This window comes from Ixodes scapularis, unplaced genomic scaffold, assembly GCF_016920785.2.
Source record: "Ixodes scapularis isolate PalLabHiFi unplaced genomic scaffold, ASM1692078v2 PGA_scaffold8__174_contigs__length_109621045, whole genome shotgun sequence".
Taxonomy (NCBI): Eukaryota; Metazoa; Arthropoda; class Arachnida; order Ixodida; family Ixodidae; genus Ixodes; species Ixodes scapularis.
The window spans coordinates 65474502-65496218 of NW_024609883.1; the positions used below are offsets into that span (position 1 = coordinate 65474502).

General features: G+C 48.9%; 1 protein-coding gene across 4 annotated transcripts in view; it reads left to right on the forward strand.

The window, feature by feature from the left end:
• LOC115329991 (DDB1- and CUL4-associated factor 1) overlaps positions 1–21717 on the forward strand; it is a 69367-nt gene that overhangs the window by 13977 nt on the left and 33673 nt on the right. For all 4 annotated transcript variants that reach the window (XM_029991705.3, XM_042286871.1, XM_042286873.1 and 1 more), the window contains exons 8-16: positions 2414–2590; positions 5535–5693; positions 8080–8120; positions 8200–8404; positions 10719–11242; positions 12932–13034; positions 15105–15224; positions 20098–20169; positions 21477–21558. In XM_029991705.3, coding sequence (XP_029847565.1) covers positions 2414–2590; positions 5535–5693; positions 8080–8120; positions 8200–8404; positions 10719–11242; positions 12932–13034; positions 15105–15224; positions 20098–20169; positions 21477–21558 — 1483 coding nt within the window. The remainder of the gene's footprint in view (positions 1–2413; positions 2591–5534; positions 5694–8079; positions 8121–8199; positions 8405–10718; positions 11243–12931; positions 13035–15104; positions 15225–20097; positions 20170–21476; positions 21559–21717) is intronic.

Genomic DNA, 21717 nt, shown 5'->3' on the forward strand with positions numbered 1-21717 from the left:
ATCGGCAGATTACAAAAGTTGGCTTTATTGAGCCTAAGCGGGCTTAAAAAACGTTCAGCCTTTCCACTCTCGTGAAGAGGGAAGACCAGCGGAGCTGAACTCAATACTCTGCCGCAACGCGCACGCACCCGTTTCCTGCTTCTTCTCGTCCGACACTCCGCCGATCGTGGATACGTCTCCGGTGACCCAGAGTCTGTCGCACGCGGCGCACGTGACGCCAAACGGGTAATTTACGTACTCCTTCCGGAACATCACCGTTGCGCCCGGGAACTGTTCAGCCAGCGTGGAGTGCAGTCGTCGCCGGGCCTCGCGCTTGCGCTTCGCCTCCGTGGCACAATGGTCATCCGTGGTATTGGCCCGCCGGCGCCCTTTACCTTGCTGGTTCTGTTCTCGGCGGTGCCTTTCCAGGCAAGCGATGTGCTCTCTTTGGCAAGGAATTCCGAAGCGCTCGTCGCAGTGGAATTCGAGGCGACAGCGGCTTTGCGGCTGTCACTGGACCCATTCGCGCTGCTGCGTACGTCGCCGCTCCTTCCGCAGCCAGTCTTTTTTCCCCGAAAGGGCGCGTGGCCGACCCCTCCTAAGTCGAAACCGAAACTGATAAGAGCTTAGGAAACAGCGCGCAAAACAGACGAGGACGAAGAAACACACGTGACGAGCACTGCGCTCGTTACGTGTGCTTCTTCGTCGTCGTCTGTTTTTCGCGCTGTTTCCTACAATGAATTCCCACCAACGCGCCGCCCAACCATGCATTCTTCTATTTTAGCTGGAAAAGTTGGCGCTATCTATGAGCAATGGCGGCAACCATACTGGTTGTGTGCTTGTCGCCGTCGCTTATAGATGGCGGTAGCTTTCCAGAGGCGTTTTTGTCGACAGGTGTTTTGTACCGGACGCGATCCTCGGGAACCTAGCCCTTAACAGCTCCGCCGTAAAAAGTCGCTAAGGGTACTTTGTGTCATATTACGCTTGCGGGCGATCATGTCCACTTGCCTTCTTGTCAGCGTCATGTTTTTATCGGGCGAAGGTGCAAGAAGAGCCCAGGAGGTCCAAAGCACGTACCGACGCAGGGCAAAACGATGAAACCGCGAGACATTTAGGTGCAAAGTTTAGAACCTGTCAACAGTGCACTCCGCACTTAACCAATGGCCTCTGGCACGAAAACGAAAAAAGAAGTTGGTTGAGGTTGGAAAATTGACCAAGGAAAGAAACCAAGACAATGACGATGCGTAGCAAACAGAGCACACCCAGCGGCTGGTTCGGCAGCCTTAAAATAGTGCTGCCAAACCTCTCCTATCCTTTGAAACATCAAGCCAAGCCCACAGTCAAGCCAGCAAAAAATTTAATATAAAAGCCTCCCGGCGGGTGCCACTCGTAGCTACTATTTTAGTCCGAAACATCAAACTTTTGGACTGCAAACTGTCCGAGAAATTGGTTGTTAGTGTCCACTGTTTCAATTGGGTAAGTCACGGTTCCTCGTTGATCTCCGAAGTAACAAGCAAGTCCTAATTTTTGGCACTAGAAAAAATCGGTCAAGGACTACTTCCAGTTGTGCTTTCAGATAGGCCGTACTCGTAAATCGCATGCAGCGTTGTGCACCAAATGTGGCTGTGGCAGGAGGTGCAGATAAATGAAATGAGCCTACTATCAAATGTTTGGCAAATTGTGCACCAGTGCATGGTTCAGATATACCGAACCATGCATAGGGTAGGAACAATGGAGAGATTTGAAGTGCTTGAGTAACCCTTGAGTAGAACGCAGATAGTACAGCATCCACTCTCCTGCCGCTTTTATAATAAATGTATGTGGCTCGACACGGCTAGGACGAACGCGACATTGTCGTTTACTCAGTCATGGAAATGACAAACATTTCTTCATCTTGTCAAAAGCTGTCAAACGATCGTAAAATCCCGAGCATGTGACCCACTCAAAATTTGGAGATAAAATAATGTAAATATGTAAAGGTATGTCCTTTGTGTATTTTCCAAACGTTACAAAATTGAGGGGTAGGCCCTTATTGTTAAATGGGTGGACGCTCTGTATTTTACGGCAATAGTTTCGATGACAGGCTTTCAGTTTTTAAAGAAAGAATCATCAGCGGCTCCTCAATGCACTTAACTGTCGGTCTTGCCGAACTTAGGATTTCTCCTCTGCAGCATGGCAAAAACTCTTCTTGGTTTCTTTCTGTTCCAAACTGTGAGGTAAGCTGGGGGAGAGAGGAGGACACTGCCTTGGGTGCCGTCTGCTCAGGAGAGACTGCTTTACATTTGGGTGCGGGGGGTGTGTGAATAGAGGGATTCGTGGCGCTAGCGTGCGGACACGCAGACGCTGATGTGCTGGCGTAACATGCAAATGCCCAGGTGTTAGCATAACACATGAAGGCTCGTGTGTATTCATAACATGAAACGCTCACGTGCAGGTGTACCCATTGACGGCGGGGATGCAGCAGCGCCTAATCCTGCAGTACCTGACGCCCCTTGGGGAGTACCAGGAGCTGCTCGGGGCAGTGCTGGAGGCACGCACTCTGCACCTGCTGCTGCACTATGCCAACCTGAAGGAGAACAAGGATGTGCGGCTGGCCTTCGAGGCACTCAAGGTGGGCCGCAAGTCACGTGCTACGTACGCGGGTTCGCTGCAGACACGCTCTACGGGTCACAACACGTGTGCTTTGTCAATTTGAGCTCACTTGCCTTGCCAGTCGTAGAAACGTGCTTTACAAGTTGTAGGTCATAAGTAGGATTCCGTGTTTTCGGAGTTTATCTTTTTGGGAAATTCGGTAGGTGTTTTTCAGAGTTTATTTTTCGCTGGAAATATAGGGCTTATCGAAGTTTATTTTTAGATTTTCAATTCTCCAAAGTTTGAAGTTAATTAATACTCTAGTTTTATTTTTTGTAAAAATTAATGACTTTGTACAAAAACACACTAAATTCATAAAAAAACGTTCAGCCTTTCCACTCTCGCAAAGAAGGAAGGCTAGCGGAGCTGTACTCGATACACTGCTGCGACGCGCAGGCGCCTGTTTCCCGTTTCTTCTCGTCTGACATGCCACCGATCGTGGATACGTCTTTGGCGAACCAGAGTCGGTCGCACACGGCGCACTTGACGCCAAACGGGTAATACACAAACTCCCTCCGAAATTTCGCCGTCGCGCCCGGGAACTGTTCAGCCGGCATAGAGTGCAGTCGTCGCCGCGCCGTGCGCTTGCGCTTGGCCTCTGTGGCACAATCGTCGTCCGAGGCGTTGGCCCGCCGGCGCTCTTTACATCGCTGGTTCTGTTCTCAGCGGAGGCTTTCCAGGCGAGCGATGTGCTCTTCTTTGGCAAGGGAATCCGAAGCGCTCGACGCAGTGGAAGTCGAGGCGACAGTGGCTTTGCGGCGGTTGCGACCCATTCGAGCTGCTGCGTACGTCGCCGCTCCTTCCGCAGCCAGCCTTTCCCCGAAAGGGCGCGCGGCCGACCCATCTTAAGTCCAAATCGAAACTAATAAGAGCGTAGGAAACAGCGTGCAAAACAGACGAGGACGAAGAAACACGCGTGCGAGCGATGCGCTCGTTACATGTGCTTCTTCTTCGTCGTCGTCTGTTTTTCGCGCTGTTTCCTACGATGAATTCCCACCAACGCGCCCAACTATCCATTCTTCTGTGATAGCTGGAAAGGTTGCCGCCATCTACGAGCGACGGCGGCAACCAGACTGGTTGTGTGCTTGCCGCCGTCGCTTATAGATGGCGGTAGCTGTCCAGGTAGGTTTGTGTCTACAGGCGTTTGATACCGGACACGATCCTGGGGAACCTAGCCCTTAACAGCTCCACTGTAAAAGGATCGCCAGCATCTAAAGATATTTCTGCAGCTGCATTTAACATTGGCACCCTTGCAATTGTCAGTACTAACTGTCCCACGACAGTTAATACTGTCAATAAACGTTGGTACTTTGAAATAGCCTAACTCCTGGATGCATAATACCTTCAACTGCCCTCCCCATCCTATGAAATCTACAGGTTCACATTTTTCACTGTCATAAAAACACAACCCCTCCTCCCTCTAAGAAGCGCAAGCAGTACAGTCCAAACTGGGATCCGGAACAGTGGCATTTTGTGGTCCAGAAGTGCTTCAGCTTATATCGTACTGAACTAACCTTTACGAGATACACGAATCTCCTTGTCGTCAGTAATCCGAGATAAAAAATAATGAAAAGAAACTTAATTAGCCTTTTCTTAGTACCACTAGCCCTGTGATCCTGCAAACTTTATTTGTAATATACCATCTTTTTGGCTTTTTATTTTACCATCGTGACTTTGAAATTTAGAGTTTTTCGGATAAATCCAATTTGCCGAAAATTTTATCAGCGAATGTTTTTCGTAGTTTATCAGGTTTATCCAAAAACATGGAACCCTAGTCATAAGCTTTGCAAGTTAGAGCTTCTATGGCTTGCCAATCATAGCTGACGTGCTTTGCAAGTTGTAGATCATGAGCTTTGTGAGTTGAACCTCTTACTCTCTGTGGGTCAGAACTTGCATGTTTTGCATGTCTTGGCTCGTATACTTGGCAAGCCAGAGTTCACATGTTTGGTGTGTCACTTTGGAGATGGTTTGCTGTGCATTCACATTCGTCCTTGCTTTCGTGCAATGCAAAGGTGCGCCATACTCTCCGGTTTATAGTCTGCACCTGATGTATAGTCCACAGGGGCAAATTTCGGATTGGTATAGAAAGCCTTTTTTTAGATAGTCCACACCTGGTCTAGTCCTTAGGTAAAAGTTCTTCATACACCACTTACACCGACAAATGCCATCTTCATTAGCTCTTTAAGAAGTTTGTATTATTCGTAAATCATCAATAACATACTCGGTCATTAACAAAATATGTCACGTCTTGCCATAATGATTGATCTTGAAAAACAAACCCTTTTATAGCCCGCTCGATGGAAATTTTAACTTTTAAAAGCCTATAGCCTGCGGATTATAGTCCAAAAAATATGGTAAATAAAGCAGCACTCACAAATGGAGGTTGAGACATGTTCCGCACTTGAGCTTGAACCTCACAATAGCTAGAGCTACGAGGTGACGCCCGTTTGTCGTATGTGGTCGTCGGAAAGAGTTCACATGTTTGGTGCTTGCAGTGAAACTTACTGTTATTATATTGGGAGTAGTGGTAATACATGACCATTTGAAAGGAAGGTAGAATCTGAAAGTTGTTTGGTGCTTGCATTTAAACTTAATTTTGTTTATTCCTATTTGTATTGGAACTGTAGTCGGATATACGTTGAGAATGCGCCAAATAAATGCCACCACCTAACAACCACAACATCAAATTGCTCTGCGGACCAACCCGGAAAGGCAGTATCCACGACACGATCTTTCCGTGAAGTGCGTCTTGGTAGCAGACAATTTATGCATTGCGTATGAACAGCGGCTAGTGGTAACGAGAGTGCGAGAGGAGCTTGTGGGACATTCTTAACTCGTACCCGACCGCGGCAACAATGCCAAAGTCATAGCTACGCGATGCAGTCTGAACCGCAGAGTGCAACGTGTCACGCGTTCGGTTGCAGTACCTGGCGGCACTCCTGTGCCACAAGAAGTTTGCCCTGGAGTTTATAGCGGTGGGAGGCCTCCAGCGCCTGCTGGAAGTCCATCGGCCATCCGTCGCGGCCACTGGCGTCTCCATCTGTCTCTACTACCTGGCGTACAGCGAGGACGCCATGGAGAGGGTGAGTACAGTGCCATCTCGTCGGCGACGTCAGAGCGTCGAGGAAACTTGTCCCGGCCAGGGGAAAACCGAGATATTCTGGGGGGAATCTGCACAAAATGTTTGCAGTGTTGGGGAAGGTTTTGGCGGTAGCTGTAAAGGCTGTTAAGGCTGTTTCGCGCACTTGCGACTGCTTACAACCGTCTGTGCAGCCTTCGCAGCCGATTGTAAGCAGTCGCGAGAGGCTTAAAACTGGCTTTTAAGGTCGGTTCACACGGGCGTTTGCTTGCGACATCTTACGTCACGTGAGGGGTGACCAGGACGTTCATGTTTCGTACTTCACGTCAAAGCTGCTTCTTGAACCGGTCACCATGCTTCATTTGAAGCACGGATGTCCTTGTGACTAGTGACGTAAGCGATCGTGAACAGTCGTAACGTAACTTTACGTAGGAAAACTGCCCTGAGTGAACCAACCTTCAACCTCTCGGGTCATAAGTGCTTGCAAGTTTGTGAACCAGCCGTTGGGGCAATGTACAAACCTATCGTTAAAGGGAAGCTGAAGTGTTTTTTTATTTGAGGACAAACAATTCAGTCGTCTTCATTTGACCTCCAGAATCATGGAGGCTGCAGAAAATCAGTTTTGAAGTATTGCTGAAGGCCCTCCTTCCCAGAGCGGGACGTCACAAAAGGAGTTTTTTGGAATTTCCACTTGCGCACCTTCAGTGCCTATTAAAGCCATGCATGCATGCTCTCAATATTGTTCCAAAAGGCCAGAAAAAGACGTCACAACCAATACCAGTGCGGGAGAATACGCCTGGTAAGCTTGCAGTTGCACGTGTGGCCCTTGAGCGACACGCGCTTGGCGGCCAAAAGATCCTCTTATGACGTCATGATTGGTCGGAGGTTTTTTCGTGTTTTCTCACGTTTAGTTTCGCCTTCGAAGAAAACAAACGTGTTCCACTTTCCCTTTAAGGCCTCAAACGGAATTCTCGTTTCTTTAGCGCACAAAACATGACCATCCTCGATCATGCGCCATTGCGCTTTTTTTACTTGCAATTTATCGTAAAACTTTGTTCAAATGTGGTCTCGAAAAGTAGGGGAATTTGCCAGTGCAGTCACATCCACTGACGGGAGGGCTGCGATCTCAATCAGGTGCCATAACTAGAGAAATAGAAATAAAAGGCACCCTCGATCTCCCACCTTCTTGCTGGGCTTGTGCGCGGTGGAGCGTGCTCGGTGATGCGCGAGACGGCATCCACTTCACACGTCATCGCAGTCAAAAGAGTCTAGTTCCGACTTGCGGCTGTTTGCTGGTCGTCGCGATTGCCAGTAGTAAGATCTGCTATAAAAATTAGCCGGTTTCCTACCTTCGACAACGCTTCGGCACCTCGTGCTCTTCGGTCGCATGCTCAGCCAAAGCACAACGGAAGGCATGGAGCGCCTGCTGGGGACCGGCCGTTCGAAAGACATGCCCTGCCATTCTCACTGTTTAACATCAGTGACTATAGACCAGGGGTGGCCAGGCTGACCCGGCCTAAGAGCCGCAGACGAAACCACGAAACTTCCAAGAGCCGGGGGGGGGGGGCAAATTTAAATTTTGCTCAGTACGTATGACTGTGTACGTATACGTACGTATGACTGTACGTATGACTGCTCAAGGCTGTACGACAATACAGCCTTGTGCACTTATACGTAATCAAGTAATACGTAATAAAGTAGCCAAACCGCGAGCCATACTTTATTCTGCCTGAAATTCTTTCTTTTTTTTTTCCTGGGGAAACGCGGAAAGGGGGGTGGGGGGGGGGGGGGCTTCCTTACGTGGGTTCCGCGAGCCGCACTTGGACCAGCAAAGAGCCGCATGCGGCTCGCGAGCCGCGTTTTGGCCACCCCTGCTATAGACCAAGGGGTTCTCAAACTGGGTTCCGCAGAATACGGGTTGCGTGAGGCTAAACTCACGGAATCCGGAAGCACCCAAAGTAAAGGTCCCCCTTTAATTTTGCTTTCATTTCCGCGGCCCGAGCCATGGATTGGGTTGGTGTTGCGGACAAGGAAACCTCACCCTCTGCACTAATATGTATACTATATATTTTACGTTGTGCCCCAGGTTAACCCCTTTGCCTTCTTATTTTGTCAGTGCAATTAACTCTTGTTCACTATCTAAATGCCTTTATTGCCCAGTATTATTGGTATGCATTAAGGCAGGGGTGGGGTTCTTTGGGACTTTTTAGAGGCTTGCTGGGGCTCCGTGGGCCGAAAAAGTTTGAGAACCCCACTCTAGGCTACAGACAGGTTTGGACAAGCGCTTGTCCAGTCTCCTTCTATCACTTTGTGCGCCGTGTTTATATCGGTAAGAGAGATCTGTCGCACCGTATCGATTTCATTCCATGTCGTCTCTTGTCCACTTCCAGGTGTGCATGCTACCGCAGTCCGTCCTGGCAGACCTCGTACAGTAAGTTTCCTGTTCCTAAAGCGACGACTTTCTCTGCGCACGGGCAAAAAGCTGCGAATGCAAACTCTGTGTCACTCAGGTATGCGCTGTGGCTAATGGAGCGTTCGCACGACTCGAGCCGCTGCCACGCCACCATGTTCTTCGGGCTGGCCTTCCCGTTCCGGTCCCTGCTGGAGCTGTTCGACGCCCAGGACGGCCTGCGCAAGCTGCTCAACGTCATGAGCACCCTGGACGTCTTCGTGCGCACCAACAACGCCGAGGGGAGCTCGCCCTCCGACGACCAGGTGGGGTCACCGTCTCGGTGGTTTTTCCGCCAGGTTTAGCCATTTCCTGCGCTCGTCTGGCAGGTAAACGTTCGGTCTAGCCAGCAGCGGGAAATTCTGACTTGTAGCAGTGATGTCGTACCTCGAAAAAACAGCGAGCGTGCAGACAAGTTGGATAGTTAATGGTAACGTCACGACCGAGACCGTGATGCGTATCACAGTCTCGGGTGTTGCTTTATGATTGGTCGTGTCTCTTTGAAACGGACCCATTTTCGGGGACGAAGTGGGTAAGATGCAGATTTGTTTCATTATTACGGACAGCTTGCATTATGAATGCTTTCAGGGGGAATGGAGGTGTTCCTTATTAACGAGACATCGCCGTATATCTAGCAGGTATTCTAGTTCTTTTTCGGAAGTGCTCTCGTTAAAGGTACTCTAGGCCACTTCCTGCGACAGTTTAGTCTCTGATAGTAACTGTTGCAACTTCGGAGATATCTCATAGTTTGTTTTGCTTCGGGGTAAGCTCTGTCCGCAAGCCCCGGAACCACGGCACATTGTGTCAGGTCGGTTGGTTTACGAAGCGCACGAAGCGGAAGCGCCAACGCACCAACGCCAAAACACGCTCGAGCCGAAACTAAAAAACACACAGGCAGAAGAGACTGCTGGCTACTGTCTCTCTGCGTAAAAGCATACCTTGTGCTTGACGATTGCGTTGACACGGTCAGCGGTCTTTGCTTGGCTGGTGTCTTTTTAGCCTGTCTTGGCTTGGCTCGAATTGGCCACACTCTTGCATCGGCGTGTCGCGTTTTTGCCGTTTTTGTTGTTTCTGTGGCCGCGTCTGTTGTACAAGCACTACAACGTTGAAGAATGCTTTCGACGTTCTGTGTTGCTCCCTTCACGTGGCGCAAGAACTAACAACTCTCCTCCCCACCCAATCGCCCGCATTCAGTCGGAGCGACCCCCGACTCACATACCTCATGGCCAAGCTTGATTCTGAACATAACGTGAGGTGTGTTTTGAAGCGCGTAATTTGGAGAAAAAAAAAAAAAACTGGCATTATTTTTGCAAATACGGTATAGGCGGGATAGGATACTAAACTCGATGCCGAGGACGCGTTCCACGCACTGTAGCGTTGGCACTAGAACCGTGAAACGAGCCACGCTTCAAAGCGTAGCTCATTCTCCAACTTTCCAATCTCGGGGGGACTTTTCAATCTTGGCGGCCGAAGAACACCTTCCTTCTCGACATTGGGGCCATAAAGTGCGGTAGACGCCCACAAACCTTGCGTAGACGATTGCACGCACTAAAGAAAGTTTGCAGGATAGGTATGTGTTAATGGATGGCTCAGATCCTCTAAATTAGTGCTTACATTGGTGTAGGGACAGTCGAGTAAATTTGGGAGCTCTGGGACCATTCCTAGGAATTCTAGGAATTCTGTTTGAGAACCCATGGCATGGGACACTTTTTAAACATGAGGAACCCATGCCTGCCCCAAATTGTAGCTGAAGAGCTCCGCCTCTCCTTGGCATTGACGCAGTAAAGCAGTGGGGGAACTTCTTGGCTGTGTAAACAATAATGCATATGCTGGGAGGTACTCAACTCGTAGTCATGCATTGATGGGCACTCGAATCTGGTAAAACAGGGCTCGAACCGGGAACATTTTGTACCTAGGGACAGAGGTAGTCGAGGAAATTCCAGTGCTCGGGGAACCTTTGGGGGTTGTTCTGAGGTACCATTTTCTAGGGTCACTGACAGTAAAAGAATGGCAGGGCACGTCTTTTGAATGCCCGGCCTACCTCACATGCTCCTTGCCTTCCTCCGTGCTTGGGCTGCGTGCCCGGCCTTGAGGTGCACAAGACGCCCCAGCGTAGTCAAAGGTGGGAAGCTGGTGCTGGAGGCAACTAAAGCTCTCCCTTGCAGTTCTATTCTTGGCAGTGACTATGGCAGTGGTTCTCAACCGCCGATGTTTTGGGGTTTGAACGGAACTGATCCCCTTTCCACCAGGGGGATGGGGCTATTGGATGATTGCATTGGCCAAAAGGTAAACAAAGAAAACCAAATGCGTGCCAACAAACTTTGAAGTTCTGAAGCGGAGAATAATCGACCCCACTCGCTCGGTGCATTTAGTTTGGTCTCTTACCTTTGCGGGATTGCCAGGAATAAGAAGAGAAAAAAGAAGTTTATTGCTCCGCTCGATTGATGGTCGAGGGCTTCGGGGATCCTAATAAGGTCTTGGAGGACCCCAAAGGGCACGCAAACCCCCATTTGCTAACCACCGGATCATAGGAACCCGGTTTGATGACCCGCGTTCTAAACGGCAGCGCCCCCCCCGCAGGTGTTTGCGAGCCGCCAAACAGCGCGGCACGTCTGCGTGGCCCTCAAGCGCTACTACGAGGCGCACCTGGCGCTCAAGGCAGACTCGCTCCGCCGTTCCCACGCCCGCAATTCTGCCAACGCTGCTTCCAATGCCATCACCTCCGCCGGCTCCCCGCCGCCGCCCCTGCATTCGGCGCTGCCCTCTGGTGCCGGCGCGCCGCCATCGTCGTCCAGCCAGCACCGATGTCGCGCGGCGCGCTTCACCGCGGAGGCCGTGGCCGAGAACGTCTCTACGCTGCTGGAGCTGCTGCCGGCGCGTGCCCGCTGGTCGCCGGCGGAGGAGCTGGTGCGGCTGGGCGGGGTGTCGCTGCTCCTGCAGACGGTGGCAATGGCGTACGACTGGAACCACTCGAACAAGGCAGACACGGTGCGGTCGGCACTGGACGTGCTGGCGGTGTGCTCGGTGGCGCCCAGGGCTCAGCTGGCGCTGTGCCAGGCAGTGGCGCTGTCGACGGGCCAGGTGCGCTCAGCTGCGGGCATGAGGTGAGCAGCGGCACTGTCTTCGAGGATGGATCGACCAGGAGGCGGAATTCGGGGGGCGGCTAATCTTGGAGGGTGGCCAGAGAGATGCCAACACCTTGCAGGCTTACCTTGCGCATGCGGCACGTTGAAGTTGTGGCCCACTGTAAAACGTCTCTGGAAAGTGGAGTGCACGATAAATTTGTGTCACGTAACGGCACTTTGTGGCATGTGCTTTTTGAGTGAGCTTAAAGGCCCGTTCACACTTTTGCGATCGAGTACGACTGAGAGAGACGAGATCTCTTACAACTTCTTAAATGTTTTTAGAATGAGGGAACACACTGACATTGTGGCACCACCTATGCGGTGACCCTGGAACTGCATTTCACAAGAGCGAAGGTTTTGCGGGATTTTCGAGGTCAAATGTGCGTAATACCCATAGAAAGGCTCGTTTATAACATTGTCAAAAGTTTTTCGAGTCAAGAAAGAAAGAATAATGCTCGAGAAATAAAAAAAAAATATGCCGGACCGCCGAGTTTACACTGCTTCCCAATAGATGGCGCCAGTGTGTTTTCTGGTTTAACAAGTTTTAAGGAACCCAGGTTTAAGAGGTCGCAAGAGTGTGAACGGGCCTTAACAGTAATGTTGATATCGGCTTCAAAGAACTGTTTTGCCTTGGGAGGTTGTAGCTGAGTGGAAACCTGATCTTCCACTTTCAAATTCCGTCTGTCAAATTTGGTCTCATGCCATTCTGAAATACGCTTAGGCAACTTCACTTGTATTGCACACAAGACTGCGGCCGTGGTCTATACTCTATAAATTTAACTTTTACGGCGGAGCTGTTAAGGGTCTAGTTTCCCCAGTTTCGTGTTCGTCAAAAAATAAATGTCGACACAAAATTCCAGACAGCTACCGCCATCTATGAGTGACGGCGGCAACGAGACGACTGGCTTGCTGGTTGTCTGGTTGTGTGGTTGCTGCCGTCGCTCATAGATGGCAACAACCTTTCCAGCCTTTCCACTCTAATCTTTAGCAGAGTGGAAAGGCTGAATTTATTCAGCCTTTCCACTTTGTCTTCACCAGTGGAAAGGCTGAATATTTATTAAACAAGAATTCAGTGTAGTAGTCAGAGAAACACATCGAACACATAGTAGATTGACCGACACTTTTTTTTTACTTTGATAAACGGCCGCTTTCGTAGTAGAGGCATTTGACTTTAGCTTGTCTGCTTTTCATGGGGGGTGCTAAAACACTACCTGTCCCTTTTGCATATCCCAAAGCCACTCTAGATGCGTAGCACTTAAAGGTCCTCTGCTACGTGTCACGTGATGGTGTTAGATAACGAACGTCGCGCTGCTCTTGTGGTGTGAACACTGACACCATTACTGTGTTCACGTGTGGACGTCACAGTGATCCTTTTAAAATGCTGACGACATCACGTGAACGCTGTGATGTCATCAGCGTGGCATCCCCATCTACGCTACATCCCAACACGGAAGCACGAAGGACCAACTCTACAAATGCTATGCGTTTGAAAGGTTTGGATGAAACAGAGTTTGAACTGATGGAAGTCGAAGGAAAAATGGCCACGTTCGTCGCTAGGTGGACGGCCTTGTCAGTGCAAAGACCGTTCGGTTTTTTTTGGCCCCCAGTCTCTGTACTTTTCGTATGGATGGTGACAAGGGATTCACCGATTGTCTGGCTTTTCTGCAGCGTCATCCTGGCCGCAGCGGACGGGGAGATCATAGCTGACCCCGACGTGCAGCGCTCGGCGCTCAACGTCGTCATCAACTGCGTCTGTGGTCCCATGTCGCGGGTGAGACGAGTCTGGCAGCTTTGCTCGACGCCCTTGTTCGATAGAACCGTACAGTTTCAATCTTCAAAGCGGCATTGTATACATACAACAGTCATGAGGTTGCTCGATTCTGAGACACGCCACAGAACATCATGACATGGTTACGTGACGTTACAATATCACCTCATGGTTTCACACGATGCAGTGTCATGTGATGTCATGTCATGCAAGTTTATGCTGTCACGTGACATGATATAGATTGAGCCATATATTCCATTAAAGGGGCATGCAAACTGGCGCCAAGGTACTGCGCCAGTTTGCATGCTTTTTGCTTTTTTAGTTTTGTTTCCTCCCAGGGGAAATATGTTGCGCGGCCGTGGAAATGACCTTGAGCGTCTCCTGGAGCGCCGCATCCGAGATGTAGCTCTTTTAATCTTTTTTTTTCATTTTTTTTCTTTTTGGGTGCGGGAGGTTTTTTTTTGTTTTTCTTTCTTCTGAAAGCAGATTTTGAGTGTTTGTTGTAACAGTAAGATGCTTTGAAAAACAGTCGTTTTATCTGGACCAATTTTAATGGGTAGGGTCTTGAATGCCCATATTTTCTGAAAGCTGGTCGTTATAACCGATGCGTCGTTTTATGTGGGATTGTTATAAGTGGGTTTGACTGTAGACAAAATTATGTGCACTCAGTGGGTAGGGTCGAATATTTTCTGTTTGAGGGCTGCAAAGTTGGTTTGCATGCATATAATTTCCTTCGTTAACTCTTTTGTAATTGGGATCATTCAATACCATTTCCTTGCCCCCCGGCAAGTGGGGTCCCCTATCACTTTGCCGATCCAAAGGTGTCCTCGAAACATCTGTGGCTGAGGACCACTGGTTTATACGGGGGCACAAATTCCCAGGCGCGTTCTAGAATTGGCCGGAATAATGGACACCTACCTGTTGCAATGTCGAGTTTTCATAAAAGGTGTATTTCTAGCTCCTTCCCCGTAAAAATCCACCCTTTTTCGACCGCAATCTGCGATGAAGTAAAAGCGATAGCCGTAGCACGTTCGCTCAGTGCGAGCAAAATGGTGTCGTCCCGTACCCAAGGACGGGGTTGCGAAGTGGTTGATGCCCGTTGCCATTGTGGAGTCTGCCACGAGTGCTCGGCGAATGGTAAAGTAAGTGGGCAAGGCGAGACCCTGGATGTGCATCAGTGTTCTTCGTAAGCGCAAGACCGATGATGGTGCCGGCACACGTTGTCGGTGCATTGCCATCGGACACCACGCAGAGGTCCGATTTCGTTGCGACGAGGCTACAGAACAGCTCGTTCCTGCGGCCGCCAAGGTCGACGTTGAAGTCGTCGGTTATGATGAGTGGGACGTCATCTTGGCACAGAGCGCGGAATCGGCGAAGCATGAAATCGGTGAAACGTCCGTTGCGGGTTTGCTACGTTGAAGGTGTTCGACCACGGAAGCCAGTCGTAAACTGACCCGTTCCCCCCACGCTCGCTCCTGGGATGGAGTACGACCTTGGCGCGGTGGTGCCATTGGGACGAGTCTGCGGCAGTGAAGACGCCAGCGAAGGCGCAGGTTTTTCTGGTGTTGGGCGGCGAAGGGAGGATGTAATGTTGACGTTCAGTGATGAGCCTAGAGGCAGACGCATAATCTCTTTTCGTGCGGTGCGGGTCATGGTGCACACAACCAGTGGGAACACCCGACTTTTTTCTTTTCACGCCACGAGTGCAGATAAGAAGGGTTTTTCTATCTCCGCCGCGATGACAAACAGCAACAAACGCCGACACCGATATCCTGGCAAAGTGTCACCAATAAGTCAATCGCTCTAAAAACGAAACCAACATCCGTGCCACGGTAAACGACGAATGAAAATTCGGACGATTAAGTAGCGAGGATTGTGGTGCCGTCTTCCAATGGGTGCAGTGAGCAGACGACGCTCGTCTGCTTGACAAAGGTCAAGGAACTATGCAAAACAGTTGCAGTTAATGAATTATTGTTGAACACAACTCTCAGCAAACTAGGAACGTTGTTGACAATCAAAATTTATGAAATCGCTCGTCAGACGAATGGACGCCTAATACTTTTCTCACTACAGCTCGGCGGCAGCGTGGGTCGAGTGGTATCCGGTAGTGTGAAGAAGCGTTCGGCCATCAAGAGCGGCGAAGATCTCCTCAGCAAGATGTTCAACTGTGTCCGCGCCAACAATGGCATCATGGTGAGTCGACTCACATTCCCAGCGTTTTCAGTGGTTTTAAAGCGACCATGAAACGAGTTTAGACGTAGATTTACTGACTGCATATCGTTTAGTGTATCAAAATAAAACTAGCCAAGAGATTAGGAAGGCTAAATCCTAATTTTTTGTATAAAGTTTTGGCATGAAATTTTTGCAAATAAAAGCGGACTATACCTTTCACTCTCTCCTTAGAATGCTCGCAACGAAGCTGACTGTATGAATGGTTGGATTAATAAAGGAGTTGTGGTAAAGCTTTTTATAATGGGCAATAGCTTGCGCCACCTAGCAAAGTAACTGCAGCATCCACGGTGTCAGAGTCTCTTTTTTCCTTTTTTCCGAGCTCATCAGTTTAATGTAGCTTCTGTATTGGATTAGAGTAGTGCGTCACCCCTAGCTCTGCTGGCAAACAATGAAATTGTCAATAAATACACGTGACAAAAATGATTGAGTTCAATATCTGGTTGTATAAGCTGCAGCATTAACGAGATTATGAGAGGTTTCTCCACAAGGAATTTTATTAGGGAATTTATATTACTTTGTTTGCAGTGTTTTATGTTTGTAGTTGAAGTGTGAACCTACCCTTCTGTACTCAGTAATCACTACTCCTTTGCGGGCTGATTCCGGCGTCGAACTGCTACAGCCTTCGTCGGGCGAGTTCTCGTTTTGCCGCATGGGCATTCCGGCGTACAGAACAAGGCCCATACTTTTACCATACCAAAACATTTTAACACTTCACCCAGCTGCGACATAGCCGTGGCATTGATCGCACAAGCGTCGCGGAACAACAATCCCTACGAAGCAGTCAGTGTTCTGGGTCACCACATCGCTCCGTGGTGACCCAGAAAATTCAGCGCAAAGGCTTTGTATCCGGGTGGTGCTGAAGGGGATGCGCGCACGGCATCCCAAAGAGAGAATGGTGTGATGTAATCTGTTTTCGTACCTAAGTCTGTCCTAGGCACCAGCTGAATTAAGATCACCACCCACACCAAGCGTTGAAAGTGGTGCCTAGATCATCCTGCCCTAGGCTCTACACCAACTAAGAGCACCACCCACCCCGTAAAGCTACCGCATTTAGGATGGGACACTACCCAGAAAAATCAACTTCTCCTACCACTTGCTTGATTTCAGTCAAATTTGCAGTGGAAGTTTGTGAGTGGCAAGACCATCCCTGCCAAATTTTATTGTCCTATTTCAATTCTAAAACTTGTTACGAGTGTTACAATATGGAAGTCAGTGTGTTCGCTTAGAAAAACTATCGTTTTAAAATAAAATGAAAATGTGACATTTATGTATAATATAGTCAGGAATGCCCATAGCACAGGGATTCTCAAACTTTTTAGTCTCACGGAACCCCGGCAACCTTTAAAGAGTGCTGAGGAGACCCCCCCTTCTTCCCCGCCGTTTTGCTGCCTGGATACACTTTCAATAGAAGAGTTCACAAAATATTTATTCCACAGATAAAACAATAAAAAGCAGAACACACATCAGACTGAAGGGTGGGATTACAAAGAAAGACAGTATACATATTAGTGTGAAGGGTGGGGTTGCTTTGATCGCAACAGCGAATCGATGCATGGCTCAGTCACGCTTAGGGCCAGCCACATTTCTGCTGCCGGGTTCAGTCGGTTCCTGTGGTCACGGAACCCAAGTGAGCACTTTGCGGAACCCCTATGTTCCGCGGAACCCAGTTTGAGAACCCGTAGCACATACCCAGCTAGTTATTTTGCCATACTGTTTTGTTTTTCATAAGTATAACTCCATAAGAAGATGAAATTTTTTTTTTTCATGTCTGCACTTCTTTACAAATTTAGTATTTCTAGCATTAAAGAATGTTAAAGTAGAAAATTAACCAGCCAGGCATGTTTCTCACAACATTCTATCCCAGAAAACTGCCTAAGAATAATTCTATATTGTGTAATAAGAAAACGATAGTTTTCCTAAAGTAAAATTTATGCCGAAAAGTGGAGTGGAGAAAAATGCATTGAAAGTGCTCCAACCTCTACCTTTTCTTTAGCATCTTTGGACTGAAAATAATTTATAAAAAATTAACTATGCACTGTAAACTAATTAAACTTTCTGGGAATACTACTCTCTAGATCAGGGGTGGCCAAGCTGCAACTTTTGAGCCGCATGCGGCTCTTTGCGTATTGAAGTGCGGCTCGCAACTCCCGGCTCCCTCCCTTACACCCCTCCCTCCCCCCCCCCTCCCCTCCCCTCCCCCCCCCCCCCCCCCGCCCCCACTCCCCCGCCTCCCTCCTGGTCACACAAGCACTTCCTCAAAAAGAGAAATGGAATGCGATTTAAACCTAAAGGCAGGTTGCGGTTTGGTAGTCTTGTGCTACTGCTACCTTACGTAGTTGGACTACTTTTAATTTGGATAGATTGAAAGTAGTTAGAGTTTCGCATATTGCTCTGGACAAAAGTGCCCCCCCCCCCCCCCCCCCCCCCCCCCCCGCTGCTTTTGGAGGTTTCGTGGTTTTGTTTGCGGCTCTTAGACTGGGTCAGCCTGGCCACCCCTGCTCTAGATGTTGTTCGATGTAAATATGGCATTTTTTCAAAATCAACTTTTAGGGGCAAAGCTCCTAGGGTCTAGCCTTGTCCGTCCAGCATCCGTGCTCACATCGATTGCCATCCCATCTGTCTTCTTAAAAAAAAGAAAAAATGTTTGCGCAGTCGACAGGATTCGAACTTGTGCGGGGAGACCCCAATGCATTTCTAGTCCACCGCCTTAACCACTCGGCCACGACTGCGGGACGAGTAGGGGGCTCTGAGATGTGGTAGTAACTCAAGAGCTGGGGATGCTGGCATGCATAGACCTAGTCTTTGAGAACTTCAGGATGGATCCGCTAGAAGAACCACTGGCTCTGCATTTCACCGACCATAAAGCTGTAATAATGAAGTCGAAACGCAACCCGGAACTGAGCACTACCTATGAGCAATAAAAAAAAAAGAATCAGCACCATCAGCACTACCTATGAACAAAATCAGTATCATCAGCACCACCTTCACCCCAATCAACATCATTCACCTCGTGGAGATGCGGTCATTTTTTTTTTTTTTTGCAGAAAGTGATATTGTTTTTCTGGGTAGTGTCCCCCTTTAAAGGGACCATGAAGGCAGTTTCAAAGTTTTATTCGACGATTGAAATGGATAGCAGGCACGTCTCAGATACTGTTGACCAAGTTCTAGCCCGAACAGAAGTTTGGGTGCCGCACCAATCGAGCAAACAGGCGCGGTAATAATAGCGCTGGGAACGATACCTGAGACCCCACCGAGGCGGCGGCAGAAAGGTGAACTAAACTGCGTTGAAGCGTGACGACAACGGGCACCTCGTCTGGCGATGGGTTCAAACGATAGACGCGCTCTTGGTTTCAATTTCGGTAGTGAGATGTGATGAAAAATTTTTATTTGAACGTTGGATAGTCTTTTGAAGTTGTAGTTGGGAATTAATAGGTTTCATACCGTGTATAAAAGCATAATCTGAAGCGATCCCTCCATTTGTCACTGGTAGAACGCATCCCGCACTGCTACCTCGGGCGCGTAAGAACCATCGAGCAACCATGGACAAAAAAAGAAAAAGGTATGAGCGCCAGGGGCCGCGGACTTTTGGTTTTGGTTTCGTGCGTTGTCTCGTGTTCGCCTTGCGAGCTGGTGTTTCACCAATCATGCCGCGTTTATGTGCAGCAGTAGGTTGTGCGAAAGGTCGGCTAAAGACGTGCGGTCGATCGGGCGACGTTAGTTTGCATAAACGGCCGACCGATGCAGCAATGCGCAGCATTTGGTTGCGCACCGTCGTCTTGCGTAGAGTTGTGGACAGCGGTGTCAGGATTTGTTCGTTGCATTTCCGACCAGAAGACTTTGAGCAGCACCTTCACGTCAGCTGGAGTCTGGGTAAAAGTGGGGCAGGGAGTCGCTCTGGAGGCGGCGATCGAGGAGTAGGTCTAGGGCGCCCTCGTAAAGCGCCAATCCAGAGTTCTGCGTCCTTAGCAGCATCTCCCGTTCAGTCGGCGTGAGGTCGCTGAACGGGAGCTATAACTCGTTTGCGAGCGCGGTGTTGTCGTCCGTTTCTTCCAGGTTTTCTTCACAGACCGCCGTGCACTAGAGCGAACCACGGGAATCACACTGAGTGTGCACTAAATCCTACCGATGCCGACAGTGTTCCCTGACGTCACTTCTCTTTCCAGAGGCGAAAAAGGGAAGAAATCGGAATGTTTGTTTCGGTTTCGCAAATTTATTTGCAGGTACAGAAATAAGAGTCACAACGTTCTAGAAAACATTGTGTGGCATGCCAGGACCCCAATGCTTCCGAAAACACCTTCTTTTTAAAAAAGAATTAAATTGCCTTCATGGTCCCTTTAAATGCATTTGGCGGAATGACCAAGCATGCAGCCCATTTTTAGTAACTAGACAGTAATTTTTTTTAACTGCTATACTCCATGTCACTAGTTGTGTGCAGTGCAGGCGAAGGCAGTGCCAGGTGAAGAGAGAAAGGGCAAGCACTAGGAAGGCGGGGTGAAAGAGGAGGGCAACGGGGGCCAGAGGAGAAAAAAAAAAAGCACTATTAACATTAGAGAGAAGGGGAGGTTTCTCTTTTCCCCAGCTCCCCAGCCTTAATTGTGCTTATTCTTTCTCCTCTCTCCTGGCATTGCATTTGCCTGTACTGCATGCAACTAGTTTGAACCTGGATTGAGCGAGATATGTACGGTGTGTCTGGGTCATCCAGCAAACCATCAATGTAAAAAAAAAAAAGAAGTCTGCAGTTTGGTAAAGGCATATGTTTGTGAAAATGTCCGTCCACCGCATTTTGCCCATTCCTTATTCTGCCGGGGAATGACTTTTGCGCCATCTCGTTCAGGTGCTGCTGAACCTGCTGACTGTGAAGAGTCCCATCACGGATGCGGACTCGATGAGAGCTCTTGCCTGCAAGGTGAGCACTCGTTGGTTTTACAAAAACGCCGAAGTAAATTTCAGTCTCATTTTACCCGTCGAACATGTAGCGTAGAGCGTCCCATTTGATATACCGTAATATCCTGAGTCGTCCCCCACCCACCTGCCGCCTGAAATTCATAAAAAAGTGGGGTGGGCCCATGTCTTGGGTGGGTAAGCACAATAAGTTTAGAAGAAGCTATAAAAAATGCCCACTTTTCTGTACGTATCTAACGCGGCTGCACAAAAGATATATTAAACTCTCATTTCGAATTAGTTTCATTGTTTTATACAAGAAATGTTCATGAAAGAACATCATACTATCACATAGTCTCTTGCTTGCTTGCCCGTGATGAACACCGCCGATCGGCATACAGTGCAAACGTCTGTTCCTAAGACCAAAATGTTCTCTTCGTTAGCAAAAAAATAATATTTGTAGGGGTGGGCGATTACTGTGTTTTTTTTAAAATTGATATTCGCCCAAAACATGCTGTGGGCGATGACTCTGGGATGGGTGATGACTCGGGATATTACGGTAGACTTGGATCACAAACCCCCCGAAGTCACAAGCTGATTTTCTACTTGTGCGGGAGTAGGCTTGGACGTTGTAGTGGTGTGCATTTGTCTATAGACAGTTCCAATGTGCATCCCACAGATCAGCATGCACATGTTCGTTGCTTTGAAATGCAAGCAAAGCACATGCCGTACGCACAGACTTAAGATGGCACTTGCCAGAAGCTCTTTCAGTGGAATCGTCTATACCTGCGACTGCAGGATGCACGTTGCAAATCCTGGGTCACTAGTTGTATCCTATACTACTGGTTAAAATTTTCTCTCTACAATGAAATACAATGAATGGAATAACAAGTTGCCTCACTGCATGGCCAAGTTCGGAACGAACTGCATTGTCGTTTTGCAGTTGTTTATTTTCTAAATGTGCACTTCTGTGCGCCCGCATAGAGCCCCTCAATTGGGATGGTGTAGGAATCGACAGATATTGACAAAATATATCCGGTTTAGGAAGCGGGAGTTTTAGAGTGATGTCAGGTGCCCAGTCGTAGCTCATACTTTGTTCACCCCCAGGCTGGCAATGCAGTGAGAGCTAAACACTGACTGGACCAATCAAATGCCTGTCTTATCACCCGACCCCGCTCTGTGCGCGCGGCTATGTGTAAGAGCGTGATCATGTGGCAACTGATAGAATGTATGACTGGTCCAATGAGAACATGCCCTTCCGTTGCACTGCCAACCTAGGAATGGACGGAGTTTAGTTGACACATCTTTGAATGTGCCCTTTTCTTTTGTCAGGCTCTTTGTGGGCTGGCGCGGTGCAGTACGGTGAAGCAGATCATCAGCAAGCTGCCGCTGTTCACAGGCGGTCAGCTGCAGGGTGAGCAGCCACTCCTTTCATCTTCTGTTTTGCCCTGTTTTTAACGCAAAAGCATTCTTATCACCCTTCCCCCCCTGATTTTCTGGACCTTTCTGGCCTCCTAATGTGCAGTAGGTATGCACAATAGACCATTTCAGCTCACTGTGCTTGCCCCCGTTG